The sequence below is a fragment of the Silurus aristotelis genome (assembly GCF_946808225.1).
Source record: "Silurus aristotelis genome assembly, chromosome: 27".
Taxonomy (NCBI): Eukaryota; Metazoa; Chordata; class Actinopteri; order Siluriformes; family Siluridae; genus Silurus; species Silurus aristotelis.
The window spans coordinates 2707725-2728812 of NC_139600.1; the positions used below are offsets into that span (position 1 = coordinate 2707725).

The window sequence follows — 21088 nt, forward strand, 5'->3', positions numbered from 1 at the left end:
GCTGGTGCAGCAGCATCTCTACTGCAGAAATGAAGAGACTGGACAAGCTGATCAGGAAGTCCAGCTTAATCCTGGGGATTCCACTGGACACTGTACAGGAGGTGGGAGAAGGAGGATCAGAGCTAAACTATCATCATTGCTGGAGAACATCTCTCAATCATTTAAAACCAGCAATATTACCCATGTGATATATGTTTGAGCGTAACTACTTACTGCGTGGTCTGTTTTTCCTTCTTTTGTACAAAATTAATCGACAATGGAGAAACACCCCCGAATAAAACAAATACACTACAATTTACTACTAGCATAAAATGTAAAAAGCGAAGTAGCAGCCTGGTGCTGCTAATTAAACATTTTATATTAACTGAACTTTAGCGAGGGTGAGCATCTCTATACAAGCCCAAGTTGCTTGTCTGGAGCACTAAGGTGTGTGTTAACACAACTCCAAGGAGGAACGAAGTTAGAAAAGCGATTGATGCTGGCTATCAATCTGGGAAGAGTTATAAGGGGTTATAAGGCCGTTTCCAAACTATTTCAAGCTCATCGTTTTTCACTGAGGAAACATTAGTCACTAAGGGGAAAACATTCAAGAGTTTCAAAGAGTGGGGAGACACACACACACACACACACACACACACACACACACACACACACACACACACTTTTGCTTTTTTTACATGTACATTATACCTCTAATTGCAGAATTTTTACTACTAAAACCCTTATTTAATATTCTATAATTATATAAATAAACTCTTTAAGCCCAATACTGAGAGAGAGGGTGGGGTTTGGTTTCACTGACTTCAGTTTCCAAACACCTCCTTTAACATAGAAATCGGAGAAAATTGAAAATTCTGGAAATTACGATTTTCCTGACTTGGAATTCCGAGTTTAAAAAATTCGCTTTTATGTATCAAAGATATACATTTTTCTTAGTTCAGAGTTCAAATGAATTGCAGCAGTATTTTATGTACAACACCAAACCTACAGGGTCTGAAATGTTGGTGGGGGAAAATGTGCAGAATTTTCAATAGTGAAGAGAAACGAAGCAGAGCAGACGATGTACAAAACTTGGTTTATTACAGAAGATACATCTCGATGCGTTTATACCGTATTGCAATCATGGGGGAAACAAAAAGATCTTGAGTTGGTCTCGTGTTCATTTCAGTCCTCTTCAGGAGCTTGAGTGATCCTCGTTACTTTTTGATGACTTCCTCTTTCAGTTTCTCAGCCAGGTGTTTTCTCTTTTGCAGCTTCTTCTTCTCCTCCACTGAGATTTCCTGGAAAACAGGAAGCGTTTCAAGATCGTGTTGTGTGTGTGTGTGTGTGTGTGTGTGTGTTTGCTTATACAGGGTGTGATAATTCCCTAAAGAGCTGAGTGAGGGGTGTTAAAGCACACACACTGGGTGTTAAACAGGAAGAGGACGAGAGCTAAGCTACTTCTCAGGTCACCTTCTGAGGCGGCGACGTGTTTGCGCTAGCCGAGCCGCCGAGCCGTTTCAAGGCGCTCGTCTTCCATTAGCGTGAGGGGGAAGGAAAGACAAAAATCACGGGCGTATAATGGACAATGTGTATATATGGTGCCGTGTGGGACGGATCTCATACACCGCTGTCCCTTTGGGTGAGAGATAAGACAATATATATAAATAGCAGGGGTGTAACGGTACACGTAATCGTACCGAACCGGTTCTGTACAGGGCTTTTGTTCCGTTTAGCGTCATTTTTATTTAAAATGAATAGAAAAATGTAAACTGTTGATGATCGCAAATGTCATAATATGTAATAAATGTAATAATAAACTGCGTTAATAATAAACGACAAGCAAAAACCGAGGTACGCACCGAACCCTGAATTTTGTGTACAGTTACACCCCTAAAACATACATATACACTTTTTTATCCTATTATAGCTACATTTAATATTACAGCATTATAAACAGTTCCATATTCAACACCTATGGGATGAATTTTTGAAGCTGACTGCACCTCAGGCCTCCTCACCTCCCCTACATCAGTACAAATCTTGTAGAACATCTTCTCAGAAGAATGGAATTGGATGTTGAAGAAGAGGAAGAAGAACATACCAATCTTATGCTCAGGTTTGTCCAAATAGTATAAGTAGACACCCTTCTTGAGACCGAATACACGTGACGAAGCACGGTGGTGGAAGCATCACGCTCAATTGGAATATGTTCAATGACGATCCTTTTATAGCTCTTTACTTGCAACTATCCAGCAGTTACTTCTGATACGATCGATAGAACGCAGCTTGATCTGAAAGTGCGTAGTCTGTCCAATTGTGTTTTTAGAAGGACAGTTTTCTCAGTGAAATTTACCGGTGTTGGGGACGCGGGGGCAGGTGGGGGCGACTGGGTTTCCTCTGCGGCCGTGGATTTCGCTTTCTGCCCTTTCTTCAGCGCCTGCAATTTGTCCCTCTGCTGTCTCAGATACTCGGCTCTCTGCTGAAGCTGTTCCTGCTGCGCTATAGTCAGTTCCTGCACACACACACACACACGTTATTAAACTTACATTGTAGCTATAATTGCAGAATTGTTATTTATCACCTTAATATAACCCATACTTAGTTTCTAAACCCACTCTCTAAGCCCCTCCCCTTTCCTTTAAAAGGACACAAGCTTTACATTGAGATAGACTGACTACAACGTCTAAAGAGGGATTGAAACTTTCCACCATTTACTGCCTTTAGAAATGGACAAATTGCTGATGCATATTCGTAAAAACCACGCCTCATTGGCGTTGTGTTTTAACACAACACCAGGAAGGAACGAGGTTAGAAAAGCAACTGTTGCTGCTTATCAATCTGGGAAGGGTTATAAGGGGTTATAAGGCCGTTTCTAACTTTTGAAAGCTCATCATTTTAAAATGAGGAAACATTATTTACACATGGAAAACATTTAAGAAAGTTGGCAACCTTTCAAGGAGTGGACATCCCAGCGAATTCAGTCCAAGGCTAGACCAATTTTCAGAGAAGTTTCCAAAAATAATATATATATATAATTACAGCCCTTATGTTGGCACTGAATCTTTTGAATTCTGTTTAGTCGATATAGGAGATTCAGGGCGTTTCGATTTTCCTGACTTAAAAATTGCATGCTAAACTGCGCTCTTCGGGAACGTGACGTGACTCCCGGGCCTTTATGTGAACATACGTCCCAAAAATCATTTGTATGAGTCCAAGTTGCTTGTCTGGAGGTGTTAGGGGTTATAAGGCCGTTTCCAAATTATTAAAAGCTCATAGATTTTTACAGGGAGAAACTTTCAAGAGAAATGGCAAGAGTCTAAGATACACCGTAAGGGTCTAACATTCACCGTAAGGGTCTAATATACACCCTAACATGTAGCATTTCTAAAGGTCCACATGGTGACGCATGGTGGTGGGAGCACCATGTTGAGTTTATGCTGAACGATTCATACATGTGCGACATATGAAATGGTCTTGAAGGTTGATTGATCACTTGATTAAAAGGTGTTTAATCACTTGGAAAGGTTCGGAGATTCCAGCTTCCTTCCGCGCCTCTTCCAACCAGCTCTCGGCTGCCTGGTTGGCACTTTTTTCCCGGGACACCAGCGTCGCCGCAGGACCCTTAACTGGTACTCGGACTGCTGGTAGTGTCTTTGTCTCTGTGCTACAATAGTCTATTGAAAAAAGAAATAATACTCTATTTACACCATTAAAACACAAATATTTCGTGTAAGTGTGTGCCCTTACCAGGAGCTTTAGGAGATATACTGGCTAAACCTCTCTCAGAAATCACAGTGTCCCCCACTTTCTGCAACATAAAGTCACCCATGAGTCATTTCCCCTTGATAAAACCATATAAACTCGAAGTAATTGATAATAAATTGATGATCTCTCCTTCATCAAGACCGCTATACCTTGCTGGGGCTGATGATTGGCTGAGCGTGCATGTGGGCTTTGGCCTGAGGTTCGCTCCCGTTCCTCACCGGTTCTTCACGGAGCGTGGTGGACGTGGAAGCGACCTTCTGGCCCAAGTGCTCTCTGCGAGCCAGCTCCTCCTCGTACTCCTCCTTCGAGCGCCTGCACAAATCAGAAGGTGGTGTTGATTCGTGTTCTGGAACAGTTACGCATTATCTATATCTAGTATCTAGATCAGAGAACGTACTTGAGAACCTCCTGGAGGATCTGCATCTCCTGCTGCTCGAGTTCACTTATCACATCCGTACCATCGGTTAAGCAGTCAGGCAGCGCTCCTATGACGCACGGATATAAACAAAAACAGATATTTTATTCAGCCGTTATTTCAGCACAGATGTGTGAGTTTTCATTTTGAGGTTTGAGAGTTAAGAGCCTTGCTCAAGGGCCCATCAGTGGTAGCTTGTTGGTCCTGGTTTTTGAACTGGTGTACACAGCCTTTCTATCCAAAGACCAATGCCTTAACCACTAAGCTCCACCTCCTGAACAGATATGTGTTCAATTAAAAAAAAAAATAAAAGACCCATGGCATACCATTCCTCTCCTTAATGACACGCAGGGCCTGAAGCTGCAGCTCCACGTTCTTCTGCACCATCAGCGAGCGAAACATCTGAAAGTCATTTGTGGCCAGCACTGGCTGGAAGAGAGCCTGGAGAAAATCCAGAAGAAGAGAAAACCGATTAACGGCTGCAGCTGAAATAAATAGAGCCGGCTGGATTTACGTAACCGGGATTAGCCTTAATTCCTCTCGATGGTAATGGTGGGTTTCAAATACAATTCACCTGGAATGATAAATTCGATTTAAAGAACGTAAAAAAAAAAAAAAAAAAAAGATTGACCATGTGCTGATCAGCTAACAAATAAAAGACATGTCACAGACATGGTCTCGTCTCCTTTTCCCTTTTCCAGGAATAATGAACACACATGAAGCAGCTAACGATGCACTTAGTGCCTTCGAATGCTTTGGGCTTTCACAAATCATGCCTTAATGCGAAAAAGATTACAATTTCCTGTTGTGTCTTCGGGAAGATGCAGCTCTACCTCTGCCATGTTAATATCGATTCTATGCGACTCTCAGGACACGCCCAGGACACGATATATATATATAAAATCAACATACTCCTTTGAAATAGTTACTTTATAGATACACACACACACACACACACACACACACACACACACACACACACACACACACACACACACACACACACACACACACACACACACACACACACACACACACACCTTTATATATAATTTTTATTTCAGTGTATGGTTGCTCACCTGCAAGGATTTGGACTTTGCAAAAGGAGACGAGCAGGCAGCCAGAAACTGCTGTTCACTGATTCCTACTTCCTGCATGTAGTTTTCTAACAACTTCTCTACCTGAAAGAGGATTCATGTCAATGTACAGATAAAAGAAATGATCTATAAAGGCATAAATAGCAAAATTAGGGGAAATTAAGACAAATCAATTTATTTATTCATAGGTTTGAAAAAATAAAACAGCGTTTGACCAAAGAAAACATTTAAATGTATCAAATTTACACAAGTGAGCAATAAGGGCCTTGCTCAAAGGCCCCAGCAAAGGTGGTGGGATTCTCATTAAAACATCTCATCCCCTGTGCAACCACTTCCCTCAAAATGATGTGTGTTACGTTATTTTACTCACCAGTTGTTTGTATTGCTGATGGATTTCTGTGTATGATAATTTATTTTCCTCTTCGTCGTCAAACACTGAGAGAACACGAGACATATGCAGAGTTATTACTACACTATCACTACATATAACTATATTTAAATTTATTAATAGATTATATGTTATTATTATTCATATACATTTGGAGTAGGAGGAGTGTCAGTGTTACTGTATTACATAACAAATACGGCTTTTCTACTATATGTTGCAAAACAAATCAACTTGCATATGCATGAGTTTACATTGTGTGTGTGTGTGTGAGTATAGTATATGTTACACTGTAGATACTCTGTACATATACTATAATCACACACACACACACACACACACAGACACACACACACACACACACACACACACACACACACACACACAGACACACACACAGACACACACACTCTATAGTATGTTACTCTGCAGTGTGTGTGAGTATATGTTAATCTATAGTGTGTGTGTGTGTGTGTGTGTGTGTGTGTGGTATATGTTACTCTGCAGTGTGAGGGTATGGTATGTTACTCTACAGTGTATGTGTGTGTGTGAGTATAGTATATGTTACTCTACAGTGTGTGTGAGTATAGTATATGTTACTCTACAGTGTGTGTGAGTATAGTATATGTTACTCTACAGTGTGTGAGTATAGTATATGTTACTCTACAGTGTGTGAGTATAGTACATGTTACTCTGCAGTGTGTGAGTATAGTATATGTTACCCTGCAGTGTGTGAGAGTACAGTATATGTTACTCTACAGTGTGTGTGAGAATAGTATATGTTACTCTACAGTGTGTGTGAGTATAGTATGTTACTCTACAGTGTGAGAGTATAGTATATGCTACTCTAGTGTGTGTGAGAATAGTATATGTTACTCTGCAGTGTGTGAGAGTATAGTATGTTACTCTGCAGTGTGTGAGAGTATAGTATATGTTACTCTGCAGTGTGTGAGAGTATAGTATATGTTACTCTGCAGTGTGTGTGAGTATAGTATATGTTAATCTACAGTGTGTGTGAGTATAGTATATGTTACTCTACAGTGTGTGAGTATAGTATATGTTACTCTGCAGTGTGTGTGAGTATAGTATATGTTACTCTACAGTGTGAGAGTATAGTATATGTTACTCTGCAGTGTTTGTGAGTATAGTATATGCTACTCTACAGTGTGTGTGGGTATAGTATATGTAACTCTACAGTGTGAGAGTATAGTATATGTTACTCTGCAGTGTGTGTGAGTATAGTATATGTTACTCTGCAGTGTGTGTGAGAGTATAGTATATGTTACTCTGCAGTGTGTGAGTTTAGTACAAGTTACACTGCAGTGTCTGAGAGTATAGTATATGTTACTCTACAGTGTGAGAGTATAGTATATGTTACACTACAGTGTGTGAGTATAGTATATGTTACTCTGCAGTGTGTGAGTATAGTATATGTTACTCTACAGTGTGTGTGAGAGTATAGTATATGTTACTGCACAGTGTGTGAGTATAGTATATGTTACTCTACAGTGTGTGTGAGAGTATAGTATATGTTACTGCACAGTGTGTGAGTATAGTACATGTTACACTGCAGTGTGTGAGAGTATAGTACATGTTACTCTACAGTGTGAGAGTATAGTATATGTTACTCTGCAGTGTTTGTGAGTATAGTATATGCTACTCTACAGTGTGTGTGGGTATAGTATATGTAACTCTACAGTGTGAGAGTATAGTATATGTTACTCTGCAGTGTGTGTGAGTATAGTATATGTTACTCTGCAGTGTGTGTGAGAGTATAGTATATGTTACTCTGCAGTGTGTGAGTTTAGTACAAGTTACACTGCAGTGTCTGAGAGTATAGTATATGTTACTCTACAGTGTGAGAGTATAGTATATGTTACTCTACAGTGTGTGAGTATAGTATATGTTACTCTGCAGTGTGTGAGTATAGTATATGTTACTCTACAGTGTGTGTGAGAGTATAGTATATGTTACTGCACAGTGTGTGAGTATAGTATATGTTACTCTACAGTGTGTGTGAGAGTATAGTATATGTTACTGCACAGTGTGTGAGTATAGTACATGTTACACTGCAGTGTGTGAGAGTATAGTACATGTTACTCTGCAGTGTTTGTGAGTATAGTATATGCTACTCTACAGTGTGTGTGGGTATAGTATATGTAACTCTACAGTGTGAGAGTATAGTATATGTTACTCTGCAGTGTGTGTGAGTATAGTATATGTTACTCTGCAGTGTGTGTGAGAGTATAGTATATGTTACTCTGCAGTGTGTGAGTTTAGTACAAGTTACACTGCAGTGTCTGAGAGTATAGTATATGTTACTCTACAGTGTGAGAGTATAGTATATGTTACTCTACAGTGTGTGAGTATAGTATATGTTACTCTGCAGTGTGTGAGTATAGTATATGTTACTCTACAGTGTGTGTGAGAGTATAGTATATGTTACTGCACAGTGTGTGAGTATAGTACATGTTACACTGCAGTGTGTGAGAGTATAGTACATGTTACTCTACAGTGTGAGAGTATAGTACATGTTACTCTACAGTGTGTGTGAGAGTATAGTATATGTTACTCTACAGTGTGTGTGAGAGTATAGTATATGTTACTCTACAGTGTGTGTGAGAGTATAGTATATGTTACTCTACAGTGTGTGTGAGAGTATAGTATATGTTACTCTACAGTGTGTGTGAGAGTATAGTATATGTTACTCTACAGTGTGTGTGAGAGTATAGTATATGTTACTCTACAGTGTGTGTGAGAGTATAGTATATGTTACTGCACAGTGTGTGTGAGAGTATAGTATATGTTACTGCACAGTGTGTGAGTATAGTATATGTTACTCTACAGTGTGTGAGTATAGTATATGTTACTCTACATTGTGTGAGTATAGTATATGTTACTCTACAGTGTGTGTGAGAGTATAGTATATGTTACTCTACAGTGTGTGTGAGAGTATAGTATATGTAACTTTACAGTGTGTGTGAGAGTATAGTATATGTAACTTTACAGTGTGTGTGAGAGTATAGTATATGTTACTCTACAGTGTGTGTGTGAGTATAGTATATGTTACTCTACAGTGTGTGTGTGAGTATAGTATGTTACTCTACAGTGTGTGTGTGAGTATAGTATATGTTACTCTACAGTGTGTGAGTATAGTATATGTTACTCTACAGTGTGTGAGTATAGTATATGTTACTCTACAGTGTGTGTGAGAGTATAGTATATGTTACTCTACAGTGTGTGTGAGAGTATAGTATATGTTACTCTACAGTGTGTGTGAGAGTATAGTATATGTTACTCTACAGTGTGTGTGAGAGTATAGTATATGTTACTCTACAGTGTGTGTGAGAGTATAGTATATGTTACTCTACAGTGTGTGTGAGAGTATAGTATATGTTACTCTACAGTGTGTGTGAGAGTATAGTATATGTTACTCTACAGTGTGTGTGAGAGTATAGTATATGTTACTCTACAGTGTGTGTGAGAGTATAGTATATGTTACTCTACAGTGTGTGTGAGAGTATAGTATATGTTACTCTACAGTGTGTGTGAGAGTATAGTATATGTTACTCTACAGTGTGTGTGAGAGTATAGTATATGTTACTCTACAGTGTGTGAGTATAGTATATGTTACTCTACAGTGTGTGTGAGAGTATAGTATATGTTACTCTACAGTGTGTGTGAGAGTATAGTATATGTTACTCTACAGTGTGTGTGAGAGTATAGTATGTTACTCTACAGTGTGTGTGAGAGTATAGTATGTTACTCTACAGTGTGTGAGTATAGTATAGTATGTTACTCTACAGTGTGTGAGTATAGTATAGTATGTTACTCTACAGTGTGTGAGTATAGTATATGTTACTCTACAGTGTGTGTGAGAGTATAGTATGTTACTCTACAGTGTGTGTGAGAGTATAGTATGTTACTCTACAGTGTGTGTGAGAGTATAGTATGTTACTCTACAGTGTGTGTGAGAGTATAGTATGTTACTCTACAGTGTGTGTGAGAGTATAGTATGTTACTCTACAGTGTGTAAGTATAGTATGTTACTTTACAGTGTGTGAGTATAGTATATGTTACTCTACAGTGTGTGAGTATAGTATATGTTACTCTACAGTGTGAGAGTATAGTATATGTTACTCTACAGTGTGTGAGTATAGTATATGTTACTCTACAGTGTGTGAGTATAGTATATGTTACTCTACAGTGTGTGTGAGAGTATAGTATGTTACTCTACAGTGTGTGTGAGAGTATAGTATATGTTACTCTACAGTGTGTGTGAGAGTATAGTATATGTTACTCTACAGTGTGTGTGAGAGTATAGTATATGTTACTCTACAGTGTGTGTGAGAGTATAGTATATGTTACTCTACAGTGTGTGTGAGAGTATAGTATATGTTACTCTACAGTGTGTGTGAGAGTATAGTATATGTTACTCTACAGTGTGTGTGAGAGTATAGTATATGTTACTCTACAGTGTGTGTGAGAGTATAGTATATGTTACTCTACAGTGTGTGTGAGAGTATAGTATATGTTACTCTACAGTGTGTGTGAGTATAGTATATGTTACTCTACAGTGTGTGAGTATAGTATATGTTACTCTACAGTGTGTGTGAGAGTATAGTATATGTTACTCTACAGTGTGTGTGAGAGTATAGTATATGTTACTCTACAGTGTGTGTGAGAGTATAGTATGTTACTCTACAGTGTGTGTGAGAGTATAGTATGTTACTCTACAGTGTGTGAGTATAGTATAGTATGTTACTCTACAGTGTGTGAGTATAGTATAGTATGTTACTCTACAGTGTGTGAGTATAGTATATGTTACTCTACAGTGTGTGTGAGAGTATAGTATGTTACTCTACAGTGTGTGTGAGAGTATAGTATGTTACTCTACAGTGTGTGTGAGAGTATAGTATGTTACTCTACAGTGTGTAAGTATAGTATGTTACTTTACAGTGTGTGAGTATAGTATATGTTACTCTACAGTGTGTGAGTATAGTATATGTTACTCTACAGTGTGAGAGTATAGTATATGTTACTCTACAGTGTGTGAGTATAGTATATGTTACTCTACAGTGTGTGAGTATAGTATATGTTACTCTACAGTGTGTGTGAGAGTATAGTATGTTACTCTACAGTGTGTGTGAGAGTATAGTATGTTACTCTACAGTGTGTGAGTATAGTATATGTTACTCTACAGTGTGTGTGAGAGTATAGTATGTTACTCTACAGTGTGTGTGAGAGTATAGTATGTTACTCTACAGTGTGTAAGTATAGTATATGTTACTCTACAGTGTGTGAGTATAGTATATGTTACTCTACAGTGTGAGAGTATAGTATATGTTACTCTACAGTGTGTGTGAGAGTATAGTATATGTTACTCTACAGTGTGTGTGAGAGTATAGTATATGTTACTCTACAGTGTGTGTGAGTATAGTATGTTACTCTACAGTGTGTGTGAGTATAGTATGTTACTCTACAGTGTGTGTGAGTATAGTATGTTACTCTACAGTGTGTGTGAGTATAGTATGTTACTCTACAGTGTGTGTGAGTATAGTATGTTACTCTACAGTGTGTGTGAGTATAGTATATGTTACTCTACAGTGTGTGAGTATAGTATATGTTACTCTACAGTGTGTGTGAGAGTATAGTATATGTTACTCTACAGTGTGTGTGAGAGTATAGTATATGTTACTCTACAGTGTGTGTGAGAGTATAGTATATGTTACTCTACAGTGTGTGTGAGAGTATAGTATATGTTACTCTACAGTGTGTGTGATAGTATGTTACTCTACAGTGTGTGTGAGAGTATAGTATATGTTACTCTACAGTGTGTGTGAGAGTATAGTATATGTTACTCTACAGTGTGTGAGTATAGTATATGTTACTCTACAGTGTGTGTGTGAGTATAGTATATGTTACTCTACAGTGTGTGTGTGAGTATAGTATATGTTACTCTACAGTGTGAGAGTATAGTATATGTTACTCTACAGTGTGTGTGAGAGTATAGTATATGTTACTCTACAGTGTGTGTGAGTATAGTATGTTACTCTACAGTGTGTGTGAGTATAGTATGTTACTCTACAGTGTGTGTGAGTATAGTATGTTACTCTACAGTGTGTGTGAGTATAGTATGTTACTCTACAGTGTGTGTGAGTATAGTATATGTTACTCTACAGTGTGTGAGTATAGTATATGTTACTCTACAGTGTGTGTGAGAGTATAGTATATGTTACTCTACAGTGTGTGTGAGAGTATAGTATATGTTACTCTACAGTGTGTGTGAGAGTATAGTATATGTTACTCTACAGTGTGTGTGATAGTATATGTTACTCTACAGTGTGTGTGATAGTATGTTACTCTACAGTGTGTGTGAGAGTATAGTATATGTTACTCTACAGTGTGTGTGAGAGTATAGTATATGTTACTCTACAGTGTGTGTGAGAGTATAGTATATGTTACTCTACAGTGTGTGTGAGTATAGTATATGTTACTCTACAGTGTGTGTGAGTATAGTATATGTTACTCTACAGTGTGTGTGTGAGTATAGTATATGTTACTCTACAGTGTGTGTGTGAGTATAGTATATGTTACTCTACAGTGTGTGAGTATAGTATATGTTACTCTACAGTGTGTGAGTATAGTATATGTTACTCTACAGTGTGTGAGTATAGTATGTTACTCTACAGTGTGTGTGAGTATAGTATGTTACTCTACAGTGTGTGTGAGTATAGTATATGTTACTCTACAGTGTGTGAGTATAGTATATGTTACTCTACAGTGTGTGTGAGAGTATAGTATATGTTACTCTACAGTGTGTGTGAGAGTATAGTATATGTTACTCTACAGTGTGTGTGATAGTATATGTTACTCTACAGTGTGTGTGATAGTATGTTACTCTACAGTGTGTGTGATAGTATGTTACTCTACAGTGTGTGTGAGAGTATAGTATATGTTACTCTACAGTGTGTGTGAGAGTATAGTATATGTTACTCTACAGTGTGTGTGAGAGTATAGTATATGTTACTCTACAGTGTGTGTGAGTATAGTATATGTTACTCTACAGTGTGTGTGTGAGTATAGTATATGTTACTCTACAGTGTGTGTGTGAGTATAGTATATGTTACTCTACAGTGTGTGTGTGAGTATAGTATATGTTACTCTACAGTGTGTGAGTATAGTATATGTTACTCTACAGTGTGTGAGTATAGTATATGTTACTCTACAGTGTGTGAGTATAGTATATGTTACTCTACAGTGTGTGTGTGAGTATAGTATATGTTACTCTACAGTGTGTGTGTGAGTATAGTATATGTTACTCTACAGTGTGTGTGTGAGTATAGTATATGTTACTCTACAGTGTGTGTGTGAGTATAGTATATGTTACTCTACAGTGTGTGTGTGAGTATAGTATATGTTACTCTACAGTGTGTGTGTGAGTATAGTACATGTTACTCTACAGTGTGTGTGTGAGTATAGTACATGTTACTCTACAGTGTGTGTGTGAGTATAGTACATGTTACTCTGCAGTGTGTGTGTGAGTATAGTATATGTTACTCTGCAGTGTTTGTGAGTATAGTACATGTTACTCTGCAGTGTTTGTGAGTATAGTACATGTTACTCTGCAGTGTTTGTGAGTATAGTACATGTTACTCTGCAGTGTTTGTGAGTATAGTACATGTTACTCTGCAGTGTGTGAGAGTATAGTATATGTTACTCTGCAGTGTTTGTGAGAGTATAGTATATGTTACTCTGCAGTGTTTGTGAGAGTATAGTATATGTTACTCTGCAGTGTGTGTAAGTATAGTACATGTTACTCTGCAGTGTGTGTGAGTATAGTACATGTTACACTGCAGTGTGTGAGAGTATAGTATATGTTACTCTACAGTGTGAGAGTATAGTATATGTTACTCTACAGTGTGAGAGTATAGTATATGTTACTCTACAGTGTGTGAGTATAGTATATGTTACTCTACAGTGTGTGAGTATAGTATATGTTACTCTACAGTGTGTGAGTATAGTATATGTTACTCTACAGTGTGTGAGTATAGTATATGTTACTCTACAGTGTGAGAGTATAGTATATGTTACTCTACAGTGTGTGTGAGAGTATAGTATATGTTACTCTACAGTGTGTGTGAGAGTATAGTATATGTTACTCTACAGTGTGTGTGAGAGTATAGTATATGTTACTCTACAGTGTGTGAGTATAGTATATGTTACTCTACAGTGTGTGAGTATAGTATATGTTACTCTGCAGTGTGTGAGTATAGTATATGTTACTCTGCAGTGTGTGAGTATAGTATATGTTACTCTGCAGTGTGTGAGTATAGTATATGTTACTCTACAGTGTAAGTATAGTATATGTTACTCTGCAGTGTGTGAGTATAGTATATGTTACTCTACAGTGTGTGAGTATAGTATATGTTACTCTACAGTGTGTGAGTATAGTATATGTTATTCTACAGTGTGTGAGTATAGTATGTTACTCTACAGTGTGTGTGAGTATAGTATGTTACTCTACAGTGTGTGTGAGAGTATAGTATATGTTACTCTACAGTGTGTGTGAGAGTATAGTATATGTTACTCTACAGTGTGTGTGAGTATAGTATATGTTACTCTACAGTGTGTGTGAGAGTATAGTATATGTTACTCTACAGTGTGTGTGAGAGTATAGTATATGTTACTCTACAGTGTGTGTGAGAGTATAGTATATGTTACTCTACAGTGTGTGTGAGAGTATAGTATATGTTACTCTACAGTGTGTGTGAGAGTATAGTATATGTTACTCTACAGTGTGTGTGAGAGTATAGTATATGTTACTCTACAGTGTGTGAGTATAGTATATGTTACTCTACAGTGTGTGAGTATAGTATATGTTACTCTACAGTGTGTGAGTATAGTATATGTTACTCTACAGTGTGTGAGTATAGTATATGTTACTCTACAGTGTGTGAGTATAGTATATGTTACTCTACAGTGTGTGAGTATAGTATATGTTACTCTACAGTGTGTGAGTATAGTATATGTTACTCTACAGTGTGTGAGTCTAGTATATGTTACTCTACAGTGTGTGAGTCTAGTATATGTTACTCTACAGTGTGTGAGTCTAGTATATGTTACTCTACAGTGTGTGAGTCTAGTATATGTTACTCTACAGTGTGTGTGAGAGTATAGTATATGTTACTCTACAGTGTGTGTGAGAGTATAGTATATGTTACTCTACAGTGTGTGAGAGTATAGAATATGTTACTCTGCAGTGTGTGAGTATAGTACAGGTTACTCTGCAGTGTTTGTGAGTATAGTACATGTTACACTGCAGTGTGTGAGAGTATAGTATGTTACTCAACAGTGTGAGAGTATAGTATATGTTACTCTGCAGTGTTTGTGAGTATAGTATATGTTACTCTACAGTGTGTGAGTATAGTATATGTTACTCTGCAGTGTTTGTGAGTATAGTACATGTTACACTGCAGTGTTTGTGAGTATAGTACATGTTACTCTACAGTGTGTGTGAGTATAGTACATGTTACTCTACAGTGTGTGAGTATAGTACATGTTACTCTGCAGTGTGTGAGTATAGTACATGTTACTCTGCAGTGTGTGAGTATAGTACATGTTACACTGCAGTGTGTGAGTATAGTACATGTTACTCTACAGTGTGAGAGTATAGTACATGTTACTCTACAGTGTGTGTGAGAGTATAGTATATGTTACTCTACAGTGTGTGTGAGAGTATAGTATATGTTACTCTACAGTGTGTGTGAGAGTATAGTATATGTTACTCTACAGTGTGTGTGAGAGTATAGTATATGTTACTCTACAGTGTGTGTGAGAGTATAGTATATGTTACTCTACAGTGTGTGTGAGAGTATAGTATATGTTACTCTACAGTGTGTGTGAGAGTATAGTATATGTTACTCTACAGTGTGTGTGAGAGTATAGTATATGTTACTGCACAGTGTGTGTGAGAGTATAGTATATGTTACTGCACAGTGTGTGAGTATAGTATATGTTACTCTACAGTGTGTGAGTATAGTATATGTTACTCTACATTGTGTGAGTATAGTATATGTTACTCTACAGTGTGTGTGAGAGTATAGTATATGTTACTCTACAGTGTGTGTGAGAGTATAGTATATGTAACTTTACAGTGTGTGTGAGAGTATAGTATATGTAACTTTACAGTGTGTGTGAGAGTATAGTATATGTTACTCTACAGTGTGTGTGAGAGTATAGTATATGTTACTCTACAGTGTGTGTGTGAGTATAGTATGTTACTCTACAGTGTGTGAGTATAGTATATGTTACTCTACAGTGTGTGAGTATAGTATATGTTACTCTACAGTGTGTGTGAGAGTATAGTATATGTTACTCTACAGTGTGTGTGAGAGTATAGTATATGTTACTCTACAGTGTGTGTGAGAGTATAGTATATGTTACTCTACAGTGTGTGTGAGAGTATAGTATATGTTACTCTACAGTGTGTGTGAGAGTATAGTATATGTTACTCTACAGTGTGTGTGAGAGTATAGTATATGTTACTCTACAGTGTGTGTGAGAGTATAGTATATGTTACTCTACAGTGTGTGTGAGAGTATAGTATATGTTACTCTACAGTGTGTGTGAGAGTATAGTATATGTTACTCTACAGTGTGTGTGAGAGTATAGTATATGTTACTCTACAGTGTGTGTGAGAGTATAGTATATGTTACTCTACAGTGTGTGTGAGAGTATAGTATATGTTACTCTACAGTGTGTGTGAGAGTATAGTATATGTTACTCTACAGTGTGTGTGAGAGTATAGTATATGTTACTCTACAGTGTGTGTGAGTATAGTATATGTTACTCTACAGTGTGTGAGTATAGTATATGTTACTCTACAGTGTGTGTGAGAGTATAGTATATGTTACTCTACAGTGTGTGTGAGAGTATAGTATGTTACTCTACAGTGTGTGTGAGAGTATAGTATGTTACTCTACAGTGTGTGAGTATAGTATAGTATGTTACTCTACAGTGTGTGAGTATAGTATAGTATGTTACTCTACAGTGTGTGAGTATAGTATATGTTACTCTACAGTGTGTGTGAGAGTATAGTATGTTACTCTACAGTGTGTGTGAGAGTATAGTATGTTACTCTACAGTGTGTGTGAGAGTATAGTATGTTACTCTACAGTGTGTAAGTATAGTATGTTACTTTACAGTGTGTGAGTATAGTATATGTTACTCTACAGTGTGTGAGTATAGTATATGTTACTCTACAGTGTGAGAGTATAGTATATGTTACTCTACAGTGTGTGAGTATAGTATATGTTACTCTACAGTGTGTGAGTATAGTATATGTTACTCTACAGTGTGTGTGAGAGTATAGTATGTTACTCTACAGTGTGTGTGAGAGTATAGTATGTTACTCTACAGTGTGTGAGTATAGTATATGTTACTCTACAGTGTGTGTGAGAGTATAGTATGTTACTCTACAGTGTGTGTGAGAGTATAGTATGTTACTCTACAGTGTGTAAGTATAGTATATGTTACTTTACAGTGTGTGAGTATAGTATATGTTACTCTACAGTGTGTGAGTATAGTATATGTTACTCTACAGTGTGAGAGTATAGTATATGTTACTCTACAGTGTGTGTGAGAGTATAGTATATGTTACTCTACAGTGTGTGTGAGTATAGTATGTTACTCTACAGTGTGTGTGAGTATAGTATGTTACTCTACAGTGTGTGTGAGTATAGTATGTTACTCTACAGTGTGTGTGAGTATAGTATGTTACTCTACAGTGTGTGTGAGTATAGTATATGTTACTCTACAGTGTGTGAGTATAGTATATGTTACTCTACAGTGTGTGTGAGAGTATAGTATATGTTACTCTACAGTGTGTGTGAGAGTATAGTATATGTTACTCTACAGTGTGTGTGAGAGTATAGTATATGTTACTCTACAGTGTGTGTGAGAGTATAGTATATGTTACTCTACAGTGTGTGTGAGAGTATAGTATATGTTACTCTACAGTGTGTGTGATAGTATGTTACTCTACAGTGTGTGTGAGAGTATAGTATATGTTACTCTACAGTGTGTGTGAGAGTATAGTATATGTTACTCTACAGTGTGTGTGAGTATAGTATATGTTACTCTACAGTGTGTGTGAGTATAGTATATGTTACTCTACAGTGTGTGAGTATAGTATATGTTACTCTACAGTGTGTGTGTGAGTATAGTATATGTTACTCTACAGTGTGTGTGTGAGTATAGTATATGTTACTCTACAGTGTGTGAGTATAGTATATGTTACTCTACAGTGTGTGAGTATAGTATATGTTACTCTACAGTGTGTGAGTATAGTATATGTTACTCTACAGTGTGTGAGTATAGTATATGTTACTCTACAGTGTGTGAGTATAGTATATGTTACTCTACAGTGTGTGTGAGAGTATAGTATGTTACTCTACAGTGTGTGTGAGAGTATAGTATGTTACTCTACAGTGTGTAAGTATAGTATATGTTACTTTACAGTGTGTGAGTATAGTATATGTTACTCTACAGTGTGTGAGTATAGTATATGTTACTCTACAGTGTGAGAGTATAGTATATGTTACTCTACAGTGTGTGTGAGAGTATAGTATATGTTACTCTACAGTGTGTGTGAGTATAGTATGTTACTCTACAGTGTGTGTGAGTATAGTATGTTACTCTACAGTGTGTGTGAGTATAGTATGTTACTCTACAGTGTGTGTGAGTATAGTATGTTACTCTACAGTGTGTGTGAGTATAGTATATGTTACTCTACAGTGTGTGAGTATAGTATATGTTACTCTACAGTGTGTGTGAGAGTATAGTATATGTTACTCTACAGTGTGTGTGAGAGTATAGTATATGTTACTCTACAGTGTGTGTGAGAGTATAGTATATGTTACTCTACAGTGTGTGTGAGAGTATAGTATATGTTACTCTACAGTGTGTGTGAGAGTATAGTATATGTTACTCTACAGTGTGTGTGAGAGTATAGTATATGTTACTCTACAGTGTGTGTGATAGTATGTTACTCTACAGTGTGTGTGAGAGTATAGTATATGTTACTCTACAGTGTGTGTGAGAGTATAGTATATGTTACTCTACAGTGTGTGTGAGTATAGTATATGTTACTCTACAGTGTGTGTGAGTATAGTATATGTTACTCTACAGTGTGTGAGTATAGTATATGTTACTCTACAGTGTGTGTGTGAGTATAGTATATGTTACTCTACAGTGTGTGTGTGAGTATAGTATATGTTACTCTACAGTGTGTGAGTATAGTATATGTTACTCTACAGTGTGTGAGTATAGTATATGTTACTCTACAGTGTGTGAGTATAGTATATGTTACTCTACAGTGTGTGAGTATAGTATATGTTACTCTACAGTGTGTGAGTATAGTATATGTTACTCTACAGTGTGTGTGTGAGTATAGTATATGTTACTCTACAGTGTGTGTGTGAGTATAGTATATGTTACTCTACAGTGTGTGTGTGAGTATAGTATATGTTACTCTACAGTGTGTGTGTGAGTATAGTATATGTTACTCTACAGTGTGTGAGTATAGTATATGTTACTCTACAGTGTGTGAGTATAGTATATGTTACTCTACAGTGTGTGTGAGAGTATAGTATATGTTACTCTACAGTGTGTGTGAGAGTATAGTATATGTTACTCTACAGTGTGTGTGAGAGTATAGTATATGTTACTCTACAGTGTGTGTGAGAGTATAGTATATGTTACTCTACAGTGTGTGTGAGAGTATAGTATATGTTACTCTACAGTGTGTGTGAGAGTATAGTATATGTTACTCTACAGTGTGTGTGAGAGTATAGTATATGTTACTCTACAGTGTGTGTGAGAGTATAGTATATGTTACTCTACAGTGTGTGTGAGAGTATAGTATATGTTACTCTACAGTGTGTGTGAGAGTATAGTATATGTTACTCTACAGTGTGTGTGAGAGTATAGTATATGTTACTCTACAGTGTGTGTGAGAGTATAGTATATGTTACTCTACAGTGTGTGTGAGAGTATAGTATATGTTACTCTACAGTGTGTGTGAGAGTATAGTATATGTTACTCTACAGTGTGTGTGAGAGTATAGTATATGTTACTCTACAGTGTGTGTGAGAGTATAGTATATGTTACTCTACAGTGTGTGTGAGAGTATAGTATATGTTACTCTACAGTGTGTGTGAGAGTATAGTATATGTTACTCTACAGTGTGTGTGAGAGTATAGTATATGTTACTCTACAGTGTGTGTGAGAGTATAGTATATGTTACTCTACAGTGTGTGTGAGTATAGTATATGTTACTCTACAGTGTGTGAGTATAGTATATGTTACTCTACAGTGTGTGAGTATAGTATATGTTACTCTACAGTGTGTGAGTATAGTATATGTTACTCTACAGTGTGTGTGAGAGTATAGTATATGTTACTCTACAGTGTGTGTGAGAGTATAGTATATGTTACTCTACAGTGTGTGTGAGAGTATAGTATATGTTACTCTACAGTGTGTGTGAGAGTATAGTATATGTTACTCTACAGTGTGTGTGAGAGTATAGTATATGTTACTCTACAGTGTGTGTGAGAGTATAGTATGTTACTCTACAGTGTGTGTGAGTATAGTATATGTTACTCTACAGTGTGTGAGTATAGTATATGTTACTCTACAGTGTGTGAGTATAGTATATGTTACTCTACAGTGTGTGAGTATAGTATATGTTACTCTACAGTGTGTGAGTATAGTATATGTTACTCTACAGTGTGTGAGTATAGTATATGTTACTCTACAGTGTGTGAGAGTATAGTATATGTTACTCTACAGTGTGTGTGAGAGTATAGTATATGTTACTCTACAGTGTGTGAGTATAGTATATGTTACTCTACAGTGTGTGAGTATAGTATATGTTACTCTACAGTGTGTGAGTATAGTATATGTTACTCTACAGTGTGTGAGTATAGTATATGTTACTCTACAGTGTGTGTGAGAGTATAGTATATGTTACTCTACAGTGTGTGTGAGAGTATAGTATATGTTACTCTACAGTGTGTGTGAGAGTATAGTATGTTACTCTACAGTGTGTGTGAGAGTATAGTATGTTACTCTACAGTGTGTGTGAGTATAGTATATGTTACTCTACAGTGTGTGAGTATAGTATATGTTACTCTACAGTGTGTGAGTATAGTATATGTTACTCTACAGTGTGTGAGTATAGTATGTTACTCTACAGTGTGTGAGTATAGTATATGTTACTCTACAGTGTGTGAGTATAGTATATGTTACTCTACAGTGTGTGAGTATAGTATATGTTACTCTACAGTGTGTGAGAGTATAGTATATGTTACTCTACAGTGTGTGTGAGAGTATAGTATATGTTACTCTACAGTGTGTGTGAGAGTATAGAATATGTTACTC

General features: G+C 37.0%; 1 protein-coding gene across 2 annotated transcripts in view; it reads right to left on the reverse strand.

Annotated features, from left to right (window-relative positions):
- Window positions 1-1063: 1063 nt before the first annotated feature.
- cfap36 (cilia and flagella associated protein 36) overlaps window positions 1064-21088 on the reverse strand; it is a 21125-nt gene continuing 1100 nt past the window's right edge. Inside the window, exons 2-10 of one of the 2 annotated variants that reach the window (XM_083533400.1) lie at window positions 5630-5694; window positions 5242-5343; window positions 4489-4603; window positions 4145-4232; window positions 3897-4059; window positions 3730-3790; window positions 3499-3656; window positions 2336-2494; window positions 1064-1280 (exon numbers count right to left, since the gene is read on the reverse strand). In XM_083533400.1, coding sequence (XP_083389526.1) covers window positions 1197-1280; window positions 2336-2494; window positions 3499-3656; window positions 3730-3790; window positions 3897-4059; window positions 4145-4232; window positions 4489-4603; window positions 5242-5343; window positions 5630-5694 — 995 coding nt within the window. In that variant the 3' untranslated portion in view covers window positions 1064-1196. The remainder of the gene's footprint in view (window positions 1281-2335; window positions 2495-3498; window positions 3657-3729; window positions 3791-3896; window positions 4060-4144; window positions 4233-4488; window positions 4604-5241; window positions 5344-5629; window positions 5695-21088) is intronic. The other variant, XM_083533401.1, reaches the window with a different exon arrangement.